General features: G+C 31.1%; 1 protein-coding gene and 1 pseudogene across 1 annotated transcript; both read right to left on the bottom strand.

Annotated features, from left to right (window-relative positions):
- Nucleotides 1-9,987: 9,987 nt before the first annotated feature.
- LOC111279624 (putative serine/threonine-protein kinase PBL1) lies at nt 9,988-14,117 on the bottom strand. Its single transcript, XM_022866589.2, has 5 exons — nt 13,839-14,117; nt 12,116-12,783; nt 11,317-11,574; nt 10,906-11,028; nt 9,988-10,825 (listed from the first exon to the last, which is right to left on the bottom strand). The coding sequence occupies exons 2-5, from the start codon at nt 12,737-12,739 to the stop codon at nt 10,190-10,192; spliced, it is 1,641 nt and encodes a 546-aa protein (XP_022722324.2). The 5' UTR covers nt 12,740-12,783; nt 13,839-14,117; the 3' UTR covers nt 9,988-10,189.
- Nucleotides 14,118-15,486: 1,369 nt separating this feature from the next.
- Nucleotides 15,487-17,085, bottom strand: LOC111280019 (RING-H2 finger protein ATL74 pseudogene; annotated as a pseudogene).
- Nucleotides 17,086-20,379: the final 3,294 nt, after the last annotated feature.

Here is a 20,379-nt window from a genome sequence, read left to right on the forward strand (position 1 = left end):
GAAAAAATTATACGTCCATTACTTTTTTAAAATTTTATCATTGGATAAATTTTTATTTATTTTTAAATTATTATTAATTGTACAAAATAAAGAAACAACTTTTAAATTACAATCTTTAATTATTTAATTAAATCATATTTTCCTTTGAAAATTCATTGTCAATAATTAAAAATAACTCAAATAATCCTAAGACATGTGAATAAATATGCATGCAAAAATAAAGTAAACTAGTTTTACATCCCACAGGTTGTTACCGGTTTTCAATGCGATTGTTTTATAGTATTGCGTTAACAATTTGAAATGAAATAAAATCTGCATTAAAAAACTATTTATAATTTATAAATTTATATCATATACATTATGTTCAAATAAGTAATATAGCAAGCTTTTTACTGGTATAGTTTAATAGAATAATAAGTTTGTGTTCAACAATGTAACTTAAGTAATTTATTGTTAAAAACAAAATAATATGTCTATTATTAAGTTATCTGGATTTATTATGGTAAGAAAGATTATGATTTCAACAATTCAATCTTACATTTTTTTTTGTAATGAAAAAAAAAAAAACAATATTAGTAAGGTACACACAACAAAAATAATTAAAATAAATTATTGAAAACAACTCAAATTATATTTTAATCATATAATTATTTTTATTAATTGTCTACATGTATTCATGTATTATTTTTTACAGCCAAAATTTGAATATTTAATTAAGTAATAAGTATATCCATGTTTGCTAGAAAAGTGGGAAAAAAATCAAAAGCATCTTACTTGATAAATGGTGAAGCTTTAGTCGTGGATGAGATCTAAGAGATTTCTTAACCTTTGTTGTTTTGTACTGTAGGCAAAACTTTTCTTTGAGGGAAAATGTCAAACTTAGTATTTTTTTTAGATCAATTTTTTTTTCTTTAAAATTATCAATTCCAACATATAGGAGGGGAAAGGTTTTTTGGGTGATAGAAAATAGAGAATTTTTTTTTTTTTTGGTAATCCAAATGGTCTCTTGCATTGAAAGTTGAAAATTTATGGTTAGTAAATGAGATTCATTATTTTGAGTTGAGGAACACCAAAGAATAATATTAGATTCAATGAAAGAAAAATCTGATTGATATAGGAATTATCCTTCGACATTCCAACATAAAGTTTTACGTGTTTGGTGAAATAGGTTTTGATAATATATTTATTATTATTAATTAGATTTCAAAAGGGAGGACATGTTGGCTTGAATAAGTAGAGTTAACCAATAGGAATACAAAACAAAGCTTTGTTGTAGAAAAAGGAGCTAACTCTTCATGTCAAATGTCACCATTCTAGAATCTTGCAAATAAAAATAATATATTGTTAGATAGCTGAAATCACTAATAAAGGAATTAAGATAAACATACCATACTAGCCTAAGCTGAGGTGAACGGATCCAATCAAGTTTGGTCCAAGTTTGGGTTACATTTCATGGTTTGCAGATCCATTGGTGGGAGTTGCTTGCCTTCTTTCTTCATTTTTTTAAATCTTTTTTATACTCTATTTTTCTTTAAGGGAGATTATATTTACACCACCTAAAATTCTCGTACACCTCAATATTTTTCTTCCAAAAATACTCACATATAAAATACCTTAGATATCCTTTAGTATATTACAATTTAACCTTTACACCCATTTACATTTCCTTTTTCTTCTTCTTCCCTTTCTTTTTTCCTTATTTTGTTCTTTTTTCTTCATTTTCTTAAGATTAAAAGTCCTAAATTTTTAAACAAACCACCAAATTTTGAAAGGTTTGTTAAGTCTTGTAAACATGGATAGCAAAATGAGAAACAAAACTAGAAGAGAAGAGCTTGACAAGGTAGTTCATTTAAAACCCATTTTGAACTGAAAATTTTATGTTCACAAATATGGGTTTCTGATAATACAAAATAATTTTCGAAAATGCATTTTCAAAAAAAAATGTTGCATTATAGTATATGCATATTTGGTAATACAACATCATTTTTAGAAATGCATTTTCAAAAAACATATTGCACTAGATGATATTAATGCAACATGTTTTTCAAAAATGTATTTCCAAAAATAATGTTGCATTACCAAATATGCGTATCTGGTAATGCAACATGATTTTCGAAAAATATATTTTTTAAAATTATTTTGCATTCCAAATATCCATTTCCATAAACATTAAAATTGTCAAGTAATAACATTATTATTTTCGCTTCCTAATGGTAGTATTATAATTTTTTAATATATTGTAATATGTAAATTAATTTAGAAACTATACTAATAAAGTATAATTAATCATCAGAAAATTTAGATACTAGATATAATTGCATGGATTCATTTACTATAGAAGAAGTAAAATTTTTGTAATGCAACATGAAAATTTTATGTTCACAAATATGGGTTTTTGATAATACAAAATAATTTTCGAAAATGCATTTTCAAAATACATATTGCATTACATGATATTAGTGCAACATGTTTTTCAAAAATGTATTTCCAAAAATAATGTTGCATTACCAAATATGCGTATCTGGTAATGCAACATGATTTTCGAAAATATATTTTTTAAAATTATTTTGCATTCCAAATATCCATTTCCATAAACATTAAAATTGTCAAGTAATAACATTATTATTTCCGCTTCCTAATGGTAGTATTATAATTTTTTAATATATTGTAATATGTAAATTAATTTAGAAACTATACTAATAAAGTATAATTAATCATAAAAAAAATTAGATACTAGATATAATTGCATGGATTCATTTACTATAGAAGAGGTAAAAAAAATTTTTTAGGTAGTTTGTTATGGAAGGCATAAAATATTGTTTGTATAGACATAATAAGTTAAATATGTTGTGCTTCTGTTTTGTAGTAAAGAAGTTTTGATTTCATAGGCTAGGTAGGTTAGAAAAGATAATAGTTTTGTGATTGTGATTAAAAACTCTGAATTGGGAGGCTCGATGAAACCCAAAATAAGATTGACTGTGAATAAAATGAAAAATATAGGTAGCAAAAAAATAAGGGTAAGGTCAAAGGAATCCAACGTAAAAGAACGAAAACAAAAAAGTGTAGTTGCTAATTTGAATTACATGGGATTAAGTTAGCAAAAGATATTAGTGGGATAAGAAAGTAATTTGTGGATTTCATAGCTATCTACTAGCAAAATAATTAGAGAGACATTCATTTGCAAGTTGATTATCTAAAAAAAAAAAAGAATAGTTACTGATATGTTAAACAGTATGGTTAGACTCAAAATATATTGTTGACTATAAAACAACATAATGAGAAGAATATCAACACTATAAAAATAATATATAATGAACATCAAAGATACAGATGTGTTGAGAAAACTAGTAGATCACAAATATTACAATTCATGAATAAGTTGACCAATTGTAAAGAGCTAAAGTAGTATAAGACTAATAAGTCAAGCAATTACATAAAAGACTTATTTTGGGTTTATCCTATTAGTGTAGACTTATTGTAAGTCTTTTCAAGTGTCTTGATTATAGATTGCACTTATAAAACGAATAGATACCATCTACTATTACTTGAAATTATTAGTTTGACTTCCATTAAGGTGATTTTTTTGTTGCATTTGTGTACATTGAGGTTAAGTGTTCTAAGAACTGTAGTTGTACATTGAATAAATTAAAAAGTTTGATACTTGCTAGTAAATTTCTTACTATTATTATTACTTATAGAGATTTAGTATTGATGAATACAATAGATGTTGTGTTTCCCAAAATGGTAAATCTTTTGTGTAAATTACATATCTTAAAAAAAAGTACTTACGAATTGTAAGAAATTTTTTGAATGGAAAGAGAAATGGAGGCATTCATATTAAGTGAAGCGTTCTTATGTTTTTCTTCTCATGATGATTAGTGTAAAGGGCATTTAAGTTCACTAGAAATGAATTATTGGACTTATTTTGGTGTAATTAAGTATGTGAAAGAATAATGCTTAACAAATTATAAGGACAAATTTATTATTGCTTGGATAGATAAAACAATGCAAATTAGTAATGTTATAACAAATAAATATGATTTATGTTGCATTTTTATGATTATTTATGGTTTTAGGTTTTATAACAAAATATTAATATGCTTTTATTAATTTATTTAGGGCCGAGAATGTGCATGTAAAATTAAAGAGGCACCTTAAATCATCTCAAAGGGATTTTGAATTATCATAAAAAATAATCAATTCCCTTGTTGAGCTTCAATATACAGAGATCAAGGCTACATTTGAGTGAACTTTTATGATTGTCAAGCATAATTACAAGCCTTCATTGTTTAAAGAGTTGCAAGGTTTGGTATTCAAAAGCACACTCAATATGATATTGATGGAGGCCAAATGAGCTAATCATGTAGGGATCGACAAAAATGCTTGTAGTTGCGTGATAAAAAACACAAATATATTATCTTGTGCTCATGAAATTGTAGATTATAAAAAGGTGGGAAGTCTAATTTTTTTATTAGAAGTGCATCCTTATTGAAAAAGGTTGAGTTTAATAAAGAGCCAAGTTAATGATATCTCTAAAAGTTAACCATTGTGTTTGAGGTTGACCAAATCGTAAAACGTTTCAATGAATGTGATAAGTTCGATAAATTAACCATGAAAAAAAAGTTACGAGAACTTAGTAATCCACTAACAATTACCTTGATTCCTCCGTTAAAGAGGGCTAAGATAAAAGGTTGCTAAGTTATAAAAGTAGATACCTTTACACTGTGTGACCAGTCACACTAAAAGATTATATCATTTGCTTAGGAAAATACATCATCAATCATTACAAACTCAATGAAAATGATAACATAGATCGCTAAACTTCCTACTTAGCATCCCTATGATAAACAAAAAATATGATATTTGGATAGTTTACTAGTGAAGTTACATCCATATATATAGAACTTGATTGATGTTGAGGTAGATGAACATTGTGGTTTTTGTTCTATTGGTAGTTTGCTTGGATTGAGATTAAACATGATTTAATTGAAGAGCTTAATCAATTTCGAGATGAATATGTGACTTTGTATGAATCCATGGAAATGTTAAGGAATTACTAGAAACCTTATCGTGTTTCAACACTTTTGCCTTATACAATAAGTGGATAACCTTACCTGATAAGGGTCATTTGATTCTCTCATGATATAACATCATGCTAGTCCACATCAATTTGAGATAGTGCTTGACATATTTTCATATTAGATCTGTACCACATGCACCATTGAAGCATAGAGTTATTATGATTGGATTTGTTAATGATTGTCATTTTGTGTAGGTACTAATAATTAGTGTTGACATTTACTGTTTATATTATTGATAATGACATTATATTTATCATTCCTATTTTGTATAGATGTAATAAAGCTGTTATCACTAATAACTTTAATTGCATGCAACAAGTGTAGGATTCGTTATAATTGTGCTTAAGGGTGAGAAATTTCATATATACCGAGCATAGAGGATTTCAAGTTATTGTTTAGTACAAATTCTAATATGATCACTTAAGAAACAATACATAATTAACTGTTTACAATAATTGTCTAGCATATTAATGTATATATTAATAGTTTATATTAATGTTGTATATATTGAACATGTTATCTAATGGGATGTGTTATATTTAACATATTATCTAATGGGATGCACTGTATTGAACAGGTAATCTAATGGCTGTTTTATAAACATATTTTACTAAATGAAATTAATAAAGTTACAAATCACTACCATACTCTACAGTATTAATACCATACTCTACAGTATTAATACCATACTCATTCCCCATCAATCTTTTGAATTGAATATATACATGCTGTGGATGAGAGGGCTCTATTTTCATTGATATGGTCAGTGTAAAACTTTTTACAAGGCCGATACTATTGTCGATGCAGTGGGGGGAGAGGTCATGGGTATGGCCGATGGTGTCGTCACTATTGGGGGTGGGGATGGAGTAGTTTAGGGGGTACAGATGTTAATGATGGGATTAGGAATGGAGCAGGCATGGGCAGCCTAAACAGTGAATGTGTTGATGTTCATATCTAGACTGAACAGGCAAAAATGGTATGAATGCCGAAAATAATGGTGCAAGAGTTGATGTCTAATGCGACGCTGCTAGTCTAGATTGACTATTATTGCTTGCTGCAATTGATAACCCAAACAATATAGCATGTGCTTTAATATCTGTATCTTTTTATACATAAAAAATCTACTGTAATCCACCGAAAAAAACTTGCTTAAAAACAAACAAAGTAATCAAGCTTCACTACAAAATTTAATAAGATGATCAGTATTGATAACACATAATAAAAATTAATAAAGTAATCATAATTATAAAATCATAAAATTTATAACTTATAATATCACTGATAGATGCACTATCGACCATGTGAGACTGAAATCTAGATCTATGTTTTGGAGTTTGAATTTGACAATGTGAAATTGATACAAACCAAGTATCATAATCCGATGAACACTCGCTCAATCTAACATTTTTAGCATTGACACTTAGCTGGCATAACATACATATCTTATCTCTCCCAGTATTGGTTTAGAAAACTGTATGAAACATCATACATGTTGGATGATGAACCATATTTAGTTTGGGATAAGGCTAAAGAAATTGAATGAATGGTTTGTACAAATCGAAACTATCGTAGGAACCTTTCAGGATGATATGGCTTTTGCTCTATGATGGTTTTGTACTTGATATATCTTATAAAAAATGTAATATCATGTAATAGATGTTCTTTTTATTGATCGACATATGATTCCCAGCACACATCAGATACCATCAACACATCCAATCGCTCTAATAAGGCTTATAATGTATCAACGTAAATACAAGCCTTCTATCGTCGAACATGCAATTGATCATCTGTGTATGTCAATATGTCTACCAGACTTAATGATGAAAATTACTTATAAATCTACGCCTGTATAAAATATATGAGTAATATTTAATCACATAATCACATAACTAATAATAAATAAATCAAATAATTATAATATATTTTGACTAATCATAAATACATACTTAGAGAAATATCAGATAATCAACGATCTGATGTACGTTTGCCTTGATTGCAATGCTAAGCTGCTTGTACAAATATGTTAGGCAAACTATCCCCAAACATATCTACTAGAGGCATTAAGGTTGCTTAATAGAGTTCAGTAAACTACTAATACTTTCATCACGCTCTTGTCAACAAATAATGTACGCCTTACTAGATGGAGTAAAAAAGCTTGGGATGCATACTTTATCACCTGATGTATCTATTATATTTTAGTTTTAAAAGTATCCCACAGCCACTACAATCGAATAACGGGCCTACGAATCTTATTAGACTCTATTACAGCCTTAGATGTAGAATCTCTAAGTAATCTAACCAATAGTATGTTTGCCTTATTAATTGTCAAATAATTAACTAAAATATGATCTCGATGATCGGTATGTGTAGAATTGTAAATACATCATCCAATGCTATGGTTAACTCTCCAAATGGTAGATAAAAGGTGTTAGTTTTAGCTGGAACCTTTCAATAAAAGCCAACACTATCATATTATTTATCAAATGATAGGTGTAATTAAAAAGTGAATCCAGCCTTGACTTGACTATATTGGCTCAGATACATCTATGTGCATTGTTTAGAGGCCATTGCTGTAATTTAAGTCCATGATTAATCGATTTTAATGGATCTCACTCTTATAATAATAACAAAAATAATAAAATCAACAATATCAACAATTTTAACAACATAAACAATATCATCAACAATAACAATCAACTAATTCATTTTAAAAACATAAACTAACATTATTGTATTATATGATTCAAGTGATTACCTAACCTTTAAGAAAGGTTGAGAAATTGGCTTTGCATTATCATTTCCATCCCTATCATGATACTTGTGGATGGTAGGTTCCTTATCATGAGTGGAAAGTTCAACTTGTAGAATATCATATCCTACACGGTTCTCAACTAGCTTATTATCTTCCTTGACTTAGCATCTCCTCTTAAAGGCAATCAAATGCTTTTAACTTGGACTAGGATCAGTTGCGATATGTTCATTGCCTCTATCAATACCTCTACCTCTTGTACGAATGCCTACACCTAGAGTTCAAGCCATATCTATTATGATATTATACAAAAAAGCAACATTTCAATAATAACAAATGGAATGACTTTTAATTTTTAACTTACAGAAATAGATTTTCACAAGCTTTGAAAAGCTTACAGAAATCCATTTTCGTAAGCCTTTTAAAGCTTACAAAAATTCATTTCTGTAAGCTTTAAAAGGTTTATGAAAATAGATATCTAAGAAATCTTCAAAGCTTATAGAAATCCATTTATGTAAACTTTAAAGGTTTATGGAAATGGATTTCCCTAAGCTTTAAAGACTTATAGAAATTCATTTCCTTAATACATGATTTCAACAAAAAAAAATCCTAAATTGTAGATTATAATAAACCCTAACAAATCAGCTAAATTAATTAACAATTATTTGGAAATCTTATCTAAAATAAATGGAATACTAATAAAACTTGTGATTTAGGGGTTTGTTTGATGGTTTTGTGTTAAATTTGGATTGAGATAGAAAAACTGAGAGAATGTAGAAGAGACAAGAGTGTAAAAGGTATGAAGAAAAATGTAAAATATTAGAATGGGGTATACGGAGTAAAAATTTTGATTTATATTTTAAATGTTGGATGTATTTAATAATGGGGTTTCAAAAGTAATATACCCTTTCGTTAAACCAAAAACATAACCATCTACTCTCCGAATAAAAAAATCTCCTTTGCCTTCAACCAGCCACCACTATTCTCTTTCTATTTTCGCTTCTAACTTAGCAACAATTTAGAGAACCCAAAAACCGAATCGAAAAGCCCAAGTATATTGCTGCTATTTATCTATTTTTCTTTTGCGTAATGCCCTTTTTTTTCTTCAATTCTTGATTGTTGAATGGGTTGTCTACTAGTTTGGTGAAGATTGAGTCGATTGCTTCTGTTTTTCTCTAAATGTCTGCTCTACGTGTGCCGAGTATGGGATTGTGATACGTGTTAATGATATAGGATTGTGTGAGGCTGACTGCCGCTTTTTCTGGGTATGGGTACTTGCCTGCTGGTGGTTTTTCTGGTGGAATTATGGCCAAATTGTGAATTGTTGGTAGACAATGATGGTGGAAAATGGTGGTCTCGGGCCTAGGTAGAGTATGACCAATAGGATCTAGGTAGGCAACGGTGGATGGTAGGCTAGATTTCGGCTATTACTTTTCTGTTCGTTGATTGTTGCTGATTCCCATTGTAGTTATTGATGATTCTTTAAATAAGGATTTAATCTTAACCTGAAAAAAAATTATTAAACTTTAAATCTCACTCAAATTAAATCTTAGATTTTTAATCAATTTCTTCTTCCGTCCTTACGCAGAATCCTTCTAAGTATACTTAATATTTTAGTTCTAACCAAAAGTGCAATTAAAATAACGAAAGTTTATAACCTCAACACAATTTCAAGAATTTCTTTTCTAATTGACCAAACTCTTTTTTTCTTTAATTAAAAATAAAAATAACCCCATATTAAATAAATTCAAATTTCGAAATTCAAAATATAATCTTAAAATGCGAATTAAACGAATTGAATTTCAAACTTAAATGAGACATCTAAAAAACTTTCAATTTGAAAATGATCTTATAATGACAACCTTGAATTTTCTTCAGGTCTTTTTTTTTATTTTTATATTTATTTTTAGACTATAGTCTCTTTTTAACCAAAATAATTTTTTTTTTTTTTTTAAAAAGACAACCCAAAATCTTTAATAACCTGAATAGAAAGGGATAGAAATCTGAAATTGACCCGAGCGTTTGTTATCGTAGGTCCAGATGTAACATGCAGTGTAAAAAAGTGAAACTCTATGGTCAGGAAAAAATCTTAAAGGATCTCACATCCTGTGCAGTAGTATACTCTGATCACGATTATGAACGTAGAATTGTGGATTGGAAGAAAAGAAAAAAATCGACGCATTTTTAGACGACGCTTGCATTCTTATCAACAAAACAGCATCCTCTCCATTTCGTCTACTAGAGAAATAAGAGGATGGTGGAAGAACCACATCTTTATCTTTCTATACGTTGTGTTTAATTTAAAAAGACGAAAGTACACAAAAAAAAATGACAAAAAAATGCATATTATTGACAATTAAAATCCTGCCACACTAGGTCTTCTAGTGGTTGCTGATGATGATCTCCGACTTTCTAGCCTTTCAAGCTCCTCTAATGATAGGGTAGAGGAACAAGCACGACGTGGGAGGGTGAAAGGCAAAGCAGGTGGTGGTCTTGTAGGAGAAACTGACAGCCGGGCTCCTGATGGTGGTGATGGTGAGAAACTTAGCCTGGGTGCGGGAGTAATAATCCCATTAAGACTAGGTGACCTTGATATCTGTTTTCCAGCAATTGCCACTGGCTCTTGTAGAGGAAAACGACAGGAATATTTCACGTCTTGGACGATTTTGAGATGCTCAACTATGGTTCTCATGGTAGGCCTTTCAGTTGGGTCCTTCTGGAGACATCTTTGTGCAATGTCAGCCACTGTACGGGCAGCTTTCATAGGAAAGCGACCTTTGAGCTGAGGATCCATGATGAATGACAATCTACAATCATCAGCTAGGAATGGTCGGCTCCACTTCACTAGGTTCCTCTCTTCCCTAGGACGACGGCTGTCAAGGTTCTTCCGGCCAGTAAGTAATTCAAGTATAACAATTCCAAAACTCCAAACATTGCTCTTTGGAGTTAGCCATCCTCTCTCCAGGGTCTCTACTGAAAGATTTCCCACAGCCTGCACAGATGGAGAGATAGTCAACTCGTCACACCAAGGTTTGTCTTTTAAAAGAAAAATCACGAGGCAAAATGACTTACAGCTGAATTAGTGGAGATCTCTTCTGTCTCTGGGATATGACCAACGCACCCATATCCTGAAAGCTTTGCACTGAAATCTTTGTCAATCTGTATGTTGGCAGTTGAAAATTCATTGTACATTGCCTGCAAATGATAGAAACTTTATATAATTACACATTAGAAACTTTATATAATTACACATGCATAGAATTGATCGAGCAATTCGGAAAATAAAAGCAAATTCCAAAAGTTGCTAATAAACACAAACTCATGTAGCAAGAATGGGAAATTGTTTCATAATATCCACAAAGGATTAAAGCAAGATCGTCATCCCCATTTACACATGATCAAAGTTCAACTGTAGAGGCACATGATACAGTACCCTCCATTTTACTATGACAAAATGTAGGTGCACATATGGATTTTAACTACCTGAAATGGTCCTTCCTCATGCAAGAAAGCAAGACCTTGTGCAGAACATAAAGCAATTTTCATTCGAGTATTCCAATCAAGTGGAGGTCCATCTGATCTCCCATATAGAAGCCCGTCTAAGCTTCCGTGAAACAGCCTCTCATAGACCAACATTCTTTCTTCTGAACTATCACGTGCATGGAATCCAAGCAATTTACAGAGGTTTGGATGTTGCAATGATGCAAGAGTGTTTGCTTCATTTATAAACTCCTTTAAACCCTATAAGAACACAGAAAGAAAACAGTGAGACCAGATAACATTATCCTCAAAACATTTCAGAAATTAAAAAGCAACTGTTTTTGCAGCATAACGAGCACAATATTCACCACTTGTTGAACTCCATTTTTTTCATCACTAATGTGATTGCAATAATTTCAATTTTAAATTATTGGCATGCATACAAAGGAAAGTGGATAAAACAAAACTGTATTTTTATAGAAAGCAAGTGTGTTAAGCGGATGATAATAGCAAAAGTAGTAAAATTACATGTACAGAAAAATAATACATAAAGGACTAGAACAACACAAATGCTTCCCATTAAATAAATCAATACTGAAGGATCATGAAAATTTTGCAAACTAATATAAATTACTAACAACTTCCTTCTTCTTTTAAACTGGAAACAATGTCAGGCAGGCAAAGAATCAATAAGTAGAAGAGTGTAAAAGAAAAGGAAAGGCATGCAACTGGGAACTTAGTGGTTCGCAAAACAGAGTGCCCCATAAACCATAAACTTTCATTATTAGAAACTTTCTTGTACCTGAGAGGATGGGTGAAGGCGAGTAACAGTAGCTTCAAACTTCTTTGAACTTGAAGTATCATCTCCAAAAGAAGCCTTATACAAAACAGAAGAAAGACCCTCAGATGTGCATCGATCAGAAGAGAAATGATGGCAAGCAGCTGCAATTTCTTCGTAAGCAAAGTTTCGTAGTGTTCCAGATGGAGGCAGGGGCAATGGTCCAGAAGCAAATAGAGAGCAACTGGCATTTCCTGCTTTAAAGCTTCCCATTGACTTCAGCACCGTACTACGTGGAGAAGGAAGTGGAAGAGGTTGTGGACTTGATGACCTCTGTTCCTTCACTACTCCAACACGACTCTTCAACTCTTCCTGTTCTTCAAATTCAACTGATAGTGCATCTTGCTCAGCGGCATCAAGACTTGATGGAGCTGATAAAGCACGGGTCCTATTGCTGGATGCCTTGTTATTAGGTAGAACTGGTTTTACTCTGGTTCTAAAACTTGGGGGTGCAGATTGCAGTGATCGGGTCTGAACTTGAGGCTCAGGCAGAGTGGTGGGAATATGCTCCTTATGAGCAATGCGTTTTACAAAAACTGACTGCTCAGACTTTTTCTTCTTACTTTTCAAAACTGTAAAACACCCCATGTTATATACAAATTCCCTAAACTGTATTTAGGTCTTCTATGTTTCTGCCAGAAGGAAAATAACAAAGCACACAAATCAATGGAAGTTTTGGAATGGTGAGATTTTGGAACATAATTATGCTAATATATAGGCGTAAGAACTCTATTGCAAACAGAGTGTGGGAAGGACAAAAAGAGATTGGAGTAACTCATTGTCTTATCATATCAGACGAAAATTCATATTCACCAACAAAAGAAATAATCTAAAATGCCCAGTGCCTAAACTACAATATTTGAGACATCGAACATCTCTTCATAATAAAAACTAGGTTTCATTTCTTCAACAAGTTACATGACGTATTGTAAAATCATATATGTAAGAAAACATTTTCAAACAGATATCTGCACCAAGATTGCATTGTAATTTACATAAAGTCATCAACCCCCTCCCCATACTCAATTCAATAACTGCATAGATTCTATGACTGAGGCTTAAAGCCCAAGCAGTAACACCTTGCTCTAACAAAAAGTGTTTCAAGTTCAAATCTTTTATAACAATGACAACAAACGACTAAACAGGTTACTTGTGACACGTTATATCCCCAACTTGTCAAGTGGGTTGTGAATTTCAAGTGCAAAAATTTATTAATAAATCATTGACATGGCTCCACTAAAGAAAAAAAATGAACCACATGGAACAAAAAAATGCAATTTACTGGCTATAGAATCGCAGGAGAAATTCTTTTCTTCTTTAAACTACAAAAAACACGCACTGCTCCAGAAATCATTTGCATGGCCTAAATCACCATATACACAACTTGGCAACATAACTTTTTAACAAAAAAATTAGCAAATGTGTAAATCATCACCTGGGTAAAAAAAATTCAACCCCAGATCCAAAATAATCCAAACTTGAGAAAAAATTCACATATGTCAATTAACTATTAGAATTTTCACATCAGCATGATTAATATAAAGCAGAGCATACGAATTAAAGCAATTATAAAACCAAATCAAGCAAAAACACAACTTTAAGACAAAACCCCCACCTTGAAAGCATTAATGAATATTCAATATTTCTAGCAGAAACAATATAAGGAAAAAAAGGGTGAGAATCAAACCTTACGAAAGCAGATCATGCAAACAAACCTAGAGAGATAGATTTATAGGGGCAAAACGGTGAAAGAAGAAACCCTGTTTGTTTCTGGTTGGTTGAGGAAAACACCTTTGCAAATCAAAGAAAGCTAATCGGAAAAGACGTTAAGGAAAAATTTCTGAGAGAGAGTAAAATTCCCAAAAAGATGAGAAAAAAAAAAGGTAAAGAGAGAAAGAGAAAGGGAGGCTAATGAGAGAAGTGGTCAAACAAACCAAAACCCAGATTTAATTAACAATTAAAACTTATAATTATTATTATCTCACCTCAATAGAAATGTGCTTCCCATTTTTTCAGTTTGACACTTTTGTCCTCCACACCCGCTTATACAGTAATATTATTATTATTTTCTCTTAATTTCTGATTTAAAAATAAAAGAATTTATAGAAAATTTTTAAATATCTTTGTTTATAATAGTATATAATTTGATTGTTTGACAATTAAAAAATTATATTAAAAAAGTTATTACTTATTATATCTATTTTAATGAAAATATTCCTATTATTATGACTAGCGGATTAATAAAATAAACCCACATTATTTTAATAATGGCTTTGAAGAGCCAATGGCATGACGGAAAATATTGAAAGATACGTGGATGAAAGGGTAAATTAGGAGGAAAACTCGACTTTCAGGGAAGAGCGCCTCGATTGATATGACAGGGCAGTCAAAGTTTAGAAAATTAGTTTTCTTTAAAGCATGTTTCCGGTGTGGTCAAAGTGACCTACCAAGAAAGGTATTCGACTATCAATGGTGACCGTCCGATTCATTCACTGTTGAAAGTTCCTCGGTCAGGATCTGTCTTTTATAAAGCTTGGTGAGACCCACCGACATCAACAATAATGTCCTTTGCCTGATCTGGCGGTGAACACGCGCCTTTTCACTGTTCATATTTCGATAACTCTTGGGTTGGGTTGGGTTGGGCCCAATGCGGATTCAGGCTGGGATCATGGGCTTATGCTCCTTTGTTCTTGGAAACTTATAAATTCCGGTACGATTTGTAATTTTAAAAGTACAATCAGCTTTTAAAAACTTGAAAATGAAACTATCCAATTTTTTTATCTGACGTAAGCAACTGCTCCGTGACTTCAGATGCGGGAGACCCAAAAAATTATCTGTGACTTCGGATTTGGCAGACTTAAAAAATTATCAAATATTCTGTTATTATAATTATTTAACTTTACAATTGTGATAAATAGGGTGAAATATATTTCTTAGCATTAAAAGAACTAAAAAAAAATACTGCCGTCATGTTAACAGATGTTAAAAATAAATAAATTTAACCGAAGTCTGTTTTTAAAAATAATTTAATAAAAATTTTATAAAAAGTTTAAATTGGTAGATTAATAAAATTTAATGTAAAAATTAATAATATGTAAAAAATTAAAAATATTATTTTGTAATTTAAATTTGTTCAGTATTTATTTAAAATAAATATTTTGTTAATATTTTAATTAAAAATATTTATCTAAAAATATATATACTTTTTTTAAATTTAAAATTTTTTATTTATATAACAAATTTTTTTAATTTTTTAATTTTGATTTTTAATTTTATTTTTTATTATTTTTAATAAAAAATTTTACCAACTTCGTCAAAAAACTGTCTAAATTTTCTTAAAAAAAACTCCCCTTAGAACGTATACAAAGTAATTTCTGAACTTAAAAGGAAAAAAAAAAACTTGCATTTGCAATTGGCTCTTAGAATTATGTAACAATTAATTTCCTCTCTTCTATTGAAATTTTGACAAGTTCAGTGTGCTCAAAGCGACCCCAGTCTTCAGGCCGATGCTCAATTTGTATTAACTTCCCTCTCGAACAACTACAACAACGCTCTTATGCTGATCATCACCTAATCCATTTTCTGGTTGTCGCCGGGCAGAGACTTCCCGGATTGTCTCGGCGTTTACTGTATCATGTTCCAGTAATGAATGACGAAAATTCGGGCAGGATGGGTGTGATACCAGCCATGTGTCTATGCACCTGACATGAAATCCATGGTTACATTTTAGCAGCATTCTAACCTTTTCTCCATCCAGAAATTTTCCAAGGCAAATCGGGCACTCAATGGATGGAAAACTCACGCCTGTCCTATAAACAGCTACAGGAATTTGTTTTAAATCTCGTTTTTTGAGGCCTGTTGCGGCAAGGCGAGCTGCTGCTTGTTCTGGAGTATCCAGGGCAAACCTGCGGCTGCAACACAGAGCGCAACGCACTATTGAGTTCAATCCCAGCGCAAAGATCAGAGCACATAAAAGGGCTGCCAATATAATCACCATGTTGGTGTCAAAATTTGTCTGGCTATTGTAAGAATCATGAGTTTTGTTTCTTTTTGCTGGAGGCAAGCTCACTTCTGTCTCAAGCAGACGGCGATGCATATTCACAGTTGCAGGTAACCACTTGAAAAACTGAGGTAAAAACAAAAAAGCAATCAACTTTGGTGAAGAACAAGTGTTTCAAACCCCTAAAGGGTATAGCTTTTGGTGGTTTTGTTTGATGTAAAGGAAAAGGATGGGGAAAGAGGAATGAACTGATTTTCTTTTCTTGGTGTCAAGTCGGTTTTCCATGGGCAGAAGCAGAGCATAGAGGAGTTGGGAGGTTCTTTTGGGCTGCAGTAATGTTGTCAAAATTCCAACTAGAAAAAAGACATAGAAAGAGCATCTTCTTTGTCTCTAGGATAAGGAAAAAGGAAGACTGAAAATTGTATCGTGGGCGAATGTTATCCGAATCGGGTATCGTTTCGCTGCAGGATTCCCCAGCTTCTAACACAGTACGGAAAACATGTTTCTTCTTGTGGCCAAAAACGAACAATAAAACAAAAGACATTGAGATTTGAGAGAAGAAAATTGAAGCCTCTCTCTGTTTTTGCTATAGAATTCATGGCTAGAGGTTGCTCAATGAGATCACAATTCTCCCTTTCATCGCCTAAAAACTAGAACACCAACCTTTCTTATGCGGTTGCAATAAGGAATGGGAGGCTAATTTATATCCAGCTGATTGTTGCCTTTGTGGGGTTCAGGTTTCAAAAGATCCATGCTCAGATACAAATGGAAGATCCAAAGTAAGATTTAATTATGGCTGGTTTGCCTCCTAATCATCACTGGCCACTTTAAAACCATTGATCCGATCACGATCCCCTGATTAAACAGTTGTTCTATAACGTAGTAATTCCAGCGTGGTTTAAGCCGATGACGAAGGGTTTGGTCATGTGGGAGATGCAGCTTGATTCATAGTGGAAAGTTTGCTTCGCTGCCATTTTCTGATTTGGTTACTTATATAACTTTTGACATCATCTACTAAGAATGAAAATCACCCTTGCCTGCAAAATATCTTTTACCCTTTTTCCCTTCTTTAACTACAAAAGTGAACTGATGTTATCCTTTTTAATGATGGAAGCAATTTCATGAACAGAAAATGCAACCTGGACGTTCCACCCAAAAAAATAAAAAACATCAAAATATTGCAGCTTAGGCAGATTACAATATTTAGGAGTAGTCTTTAATCAAATTCTCATGTCTCAAACTATTAAATACAATAATCTAAAATATGATACAATAACACATGATATAAATATGATATAAAAATATATATAAAAATGATAAAATTTAAAATTTTAATAATAATTATATATGAGTTTAACAAAATAAAAAAATATAAATTTTATATTTTTGTGTTAATATGAATTATGATATATAATTTTTTATAAAATACGATACAAATACATAAATTTTAATATTTTATTAGATACAAATATAAAAATCATCAAATCAAATTATGTTTTTTTTTTTTAAAAAAAAGGGTCGGGTGGAACTCTGATTGACCTTTTCTTTTCTTTATAAAACTTCTACGATGCAGATTTTTGTTTTTTGGCCAGTTTCTATCTGCAGATGAAGACTTGTCCAATTGGTGACAACAACTAATCCTGTGACCAAGAGATTGGTCTGTCTAGGACACGATGAGTGGACTATGATTGTCGGGTTTTTATGTTATGTTGTTGATGTTTGATGAGGCGTTGGACGCTCAGATGGAGCGTGGCCCTTCGTGGCTGGTTTTGTTGAATTTCAGGTTACATCAAGAGAAAAATACCCATGCTTCGAACCACTTTGCAAATCTCATTGTTTAATGTTTATGCAGTTAGGTAATAAAGAATGTACAGCTGTGGGCAGTTGGATACATCGGATCCCCCCAATTTTCTCATCAATACTTTTCAAGGTCAAATTAAGCTTGGTCTTAATAGATGGCCTCAGCAACCAAAATAAACATTACCAGACCTTGAGCTTTCTTAAACTAACCTTGTGTTAGGGACTTTATCACATTGAAAAGGGAACAAATGTTGGTGGTGGTCCTAAATAATCATACTTGAAGGACAAGAAAGCTCATGAAAGAGGGACAATATTGAAAATTTTTCATTCATTTTATTAGAGGTTTCAGGTTTGAGTTTTAGGTTCTTAATGACAAATTGAAAATTTTTAAGTATGAAAGTTTAATTTTGAACATTTTGTGGTTTATATTATAAAACTAAAATTTAGCCTCGACTAGGACGGGATCATTAATTTTTTCATTTAAAAATATATATTATTTTAATGTTTTGCTTAATAATAAATACTACATAGATTTCAACCTCTACAGGACCGCAGAAGATGTTTTAAAAAAATGACAAAAATGCTTTATCATGATAGATGCATACACACATACATCAAAGTGGAACATCAAAGTTATATTTTTTATAAACTATTGTTAAATAATACATTTCGTCATTTCTATTCCCACTATATTCATCGAAAGTAATCAAGTGCTTCTGCTCATCAATTTTTGTTGAGCAAACTGTATTCACCAAAAGAAACCAATTGCTTTTGCTTATCAATTATTGTTGAGCAAATATCTAGCATTTGCATTCTTTAATTGACAATTCAATGGACTACGTCTGTTTATAATTTACACATCGACGGATCTTAACTTTTGATTTTTATGATGCCATTTAATGTTATACTGAATTTTTAATTTTTTTCTTCATATGTAAACTACTATATATATATATATATATTATCAATATAAATATATATACAAAAAATAGAACATAGATTTTTCTAAAGTGGTTAATATAAAATTATATCAAATATATTTACAAATATACAAGGCAAAACATAACTCAAAAGTTCATGTTGTTAGCTCGAGCTTATGACATCTAAACAATTACAATATAGTAATGCAAGAACACTTAAAATCTATGGCCTCCTAAATGAGTGAGCTATATTGTGGAGATTCACACCCGAATTGCAACGTATTGTTCGCTTTGACCGAAGGTTTCATAGTTTTATCACATAAAAGATATCTCACAAGCTTGGGTTTAGATCTTTACATATATATCATTTTTTATCCACACATTCTTTTAATATGGGATTGGGGGGGCGTTAGAATTTTCTCACCTTTAAAGCTTAACGTCATTGTCAAGTCGAGTCCAACCACATGATGAAGATCACACCAGACCACCACGTAGCAATTAGTGACTCCCACGGCCCCATTATGTAGCACTTAGTAATTTTCACGGTCACCGACTAGTGACCGCTTTGATACCATTTGTGGAAATTCGTACCCAACCTGCAAGGTATTATCCACTTTGACTCGAAAGTCTCACGATTTTATCCCACAAAAGGTACATTACAAGTTTGGGTTTAGATTTATACATATATATAATTTTTTATCCACATATTCTTCCAATGTGATATTGAGGGCGTTAAATATATTCCATATTCACATGTCAAAAATTAATTTTGTCACATTTTCAAATCATAAAACATATTATGCAATTTCATAATTAAATAGTCAACACTTTCTAACATTTTTTCCTACGTTTTTTTCTAATTTTTTTCTTTTTCTTTCTCAATTTTCTCTGCAACCAAAGAACTAAATAAACCAAATGAAAACGAAAGAGTGAATCCATAAATTAGTGAGGCATAATAATTGGATTCATATAAAATAGCTAGCAATAGATATTCTCAAATATCACTATCTAAATAAAATAAAAAGGCTTACCTCTACTTGTACCGTAAAAATAAACAAATGAAAAATGAAGCTACAAACATTAAAAAGTACAATAAATTTTGATGCAAAATGCAAAATAAAAAGATAGTATTACTTACCAATGACACCCTTAAGCATGCAAAAGAAATAAAAAAAAAAAAAAAAGAAATCTTAAAGTGAAACAATAAAGTGAAGTTTATGTCGAGCAATAGAAGTACAATAAAGACACTTGAATTAGGAAAGCGAAATCTAAAGAAACACAATACAGACACTTGAATGAGAAAAGTGAAATATAAAGCAATATATGGTTTACAATATTATCCATCTCGTGCATGAAATAACCAACCAATACCTTTTCAACTTAAAATTCATAACTAATATATAATAGATTGTCAAAACCAAGGCAAACACACCTTAGTTCTTGTAATAGGAATATGGCATAACCCTTGCCTTATATTAGTAATTTAGCTTACAGATTACAAATTAGAG

The sequence above is a fragment of the Durio zibethinus genome, chromosome 27, assembly GCF_047325235.1.
Source record: "Durio zibethinus cultivar Kanyao isolate XHJ-2024 chromosome 27, ASM4732523v1, whole genome shotgun sequence".
NCBI classification, from domain to species: domain Eukaryota; kingdom Viridiplantae; phylum Streptophyta; class Magnoliopsida; order Malvales; family Malvaceae; genus Durio; species Durio zibethinus.

Excerpts from the sequence above, each read along its gene's own strand:
- LOC111279624 (XM_022866589.2), bottom strand. The coding sequence starts at position 12,739 with ATGGGGTGTTTTACAGTTTTGAAAAGTAAGAAGAAAAAGTCTGAGCAG. Across the intron at positions 11,029-11,316 it reads ATGAGGAAGGACCATTTCAG|GCAATGTACAATGAATTTTC; the intron begins GTAGTTAAAATC and ends TATCATTTGCAG. Across the intron at positions 10,826-10,905 it reads AGATCTCCACTAATTCAGCT|GCTGTGGGAAATCTTTCAGT; the intron begins GTAAGTCATTTT and ends CCATCTGTGCAG.